Genomic DNA, 1882 nt, shown 5'->3' with positions numbered 1-1882 from the left:
TATATCGCGGCGTGTCAGCTTAATGTGGGAGGAAAGCCCGAAGTGATGCAGGTCTCAGGCGTTTACCACTTCGGTGAAACCCACGAGCACGGGTATGGTGCTGACAAACCTAGAAACATAATTGGGGCGAACCGGGATTCGAACCCACAGTCATAGGTTTCTGGCAAGCTCAAGGGGCGCAACTCTGCACAGTGAATCGCGGCGCCTTAGACCACTGGGCCACCCGTGCCCCCTCCCTGTCCAAGAGCACGTGGTGTAAACATGTGGTCACTACATGGCCAGAGGATTATTAACGGCCGAGATAGATAGCATTGGATTTAAATATCCCCTACGCAGCAAGAATATGAACTTTGTAAACCTTTATTCCAGAACTATGAAACGTGTGATGTTACATCCCTCGCTTCATTGAACACACTGATAAGTTGGATTCCACGGCGAATCCTTGTGTTTCTGCAGATTACCTGAGTGTGTCAATCCTTTCTCACAAACAATGCACTCGTAAAGGTTTGATTCCATTGTGAATCATCACTTGTGTATGCAGAGTACCTGAGTGTCAAAATATTTTCCCACATCGAACACACTGCTAAGGCTTGCTTCCACTATGAATGGTCAGGTGTCGCTTCAGGCTATTTGAGTATGTAAACGCTTTACCACACACATCACACTGATACGGCTTGCTAGCACTATGAATGGTCATGTGTTTCTGCAGGCTACTTGAGTGTGTGAACCACTTATCACACACAACACACTGATAAGGCTTGATTCCACTGTGAATCATCATGTGTGTCTTCAGGTTACCTGATTGTGCAAATGCTTTCCCGCATTCAACACACTGATGAGGTCTCATTCCAGTGTGAATCGCCATGTGATTCTTCAGAGTACCTGATACTGTAAATGTTTTCTCACATATATTACACTGATAAGGCTTGACTTCACTGTGAATTCTGATGTGTTTCTGAAGATTACTTGATTGTGCAAATGTTTTCCCGCATTCAACACACTGATGAGGCTTGATTCCACTGTGAATCATCATGTGTGTCTTCAGGTGATATGAATGTCTAAATGCTTTCCTACATTCAACACACTGATACGGTCTGAGTCCACTGTGAATCGCCATGTGCCTCTCCAAGGTACCTGATCGTGTAAATGATTTCTGACATATATTACACGGATAAGGCTTGACTTCACTGTGAATTCTGATGTGTTTCTGCAGATTACTTGATTGTGCAAATGTTTTCCCGCATTCAACACACTGATGAGGCTTGATTCCACTGTGAATCATCATGTGTGTCTTCAGGTGATATGAATGTCTAAATGCTTTCCCACATTCAACACACTGATACGGTCTGAGTCCACTGTGAATCGCCATGTGCCTCTCCAGAGTACCACATCGTGTAAATGATTTCTGACATATATTACACGGATAGGGCTTGACTCCACTGTGAATCCTCATGTGTTTCTTCATGTTACTTGATACTGTAAATTCTTTTCCACATTCAACACACTGATAAGGTCTGATTCCAGTGTGTATCGCCATGTGATTCTTCAGAGTACTTAATCGTGTAAATGTTTTCTCACATACATTACACTGATAAGGTCTGAGTCCACTGTGAATCCTCAATTGTTTCTGCAGGGTATTTGATCGTGTAAATCCCTTCCCACATTCAACACACTGATAAGGTTTGATTCCAGTGTGAATCCTGATGTGATTCTTCAGAGTACTTAATCGTGTAAATGTTTTCTCACATATATTACACTGATTAGGCTTGACTCCACTGTGAATCCTCAAGTGTATCTGCAGGTAATTTGATCATGTAAATTCCTTCCCACATTCAACACACTGATAAGGTTTGATTCCAGTGTGAATCCTCATGTGTGACTG

General features: G+C 42.9%; 1 protein-coding gene across 1 annotated transcript; it reads right to left on the bottom strand.

The window, feature by feature from the left end:
- Positions 1–344: 344 nt before the first annotated feature.
- LOC125382915 (zinc finger protein ZFP2-like) lies at positions 345–1522 on the bottom strand. The gene has a single exon (XM_048401194.1). It carries the CDS (start codon positions 1463–1465, stop codon positions 584–586), a length of 882 nt encoding a protein of 293 aa, XP_048257151.1. The 5' UTR covers positions 1466–1522; the 3' UTR covers positions 345–583.
- Between the last annotated feature and the right edge of the window lie 360 nt (positions 1523–1882).

The sequence above is a fragment of the Haliotis rufescens genome, unplaced genomic scaffold (genome assembly GCF_023055435.1).
Source record: "Haliotis rufescens isolate VD_foot unplaced genomic scaffold, xgHalRufe1.0.p SCAF_21, whole genome shotgun sequence".
Taxonomy (NCBI): Eukaryota; Metazoa; Mollusca; class Gastropoda; order Lepetellida; family Haliotidae; genus Haliotis; species Haliotis rufescens.
The sequence above is the reverse complement of the archived record's forward strand: the minus strand, read 5'-3'. Positions and strand labels throughout refer to the sequence as shown.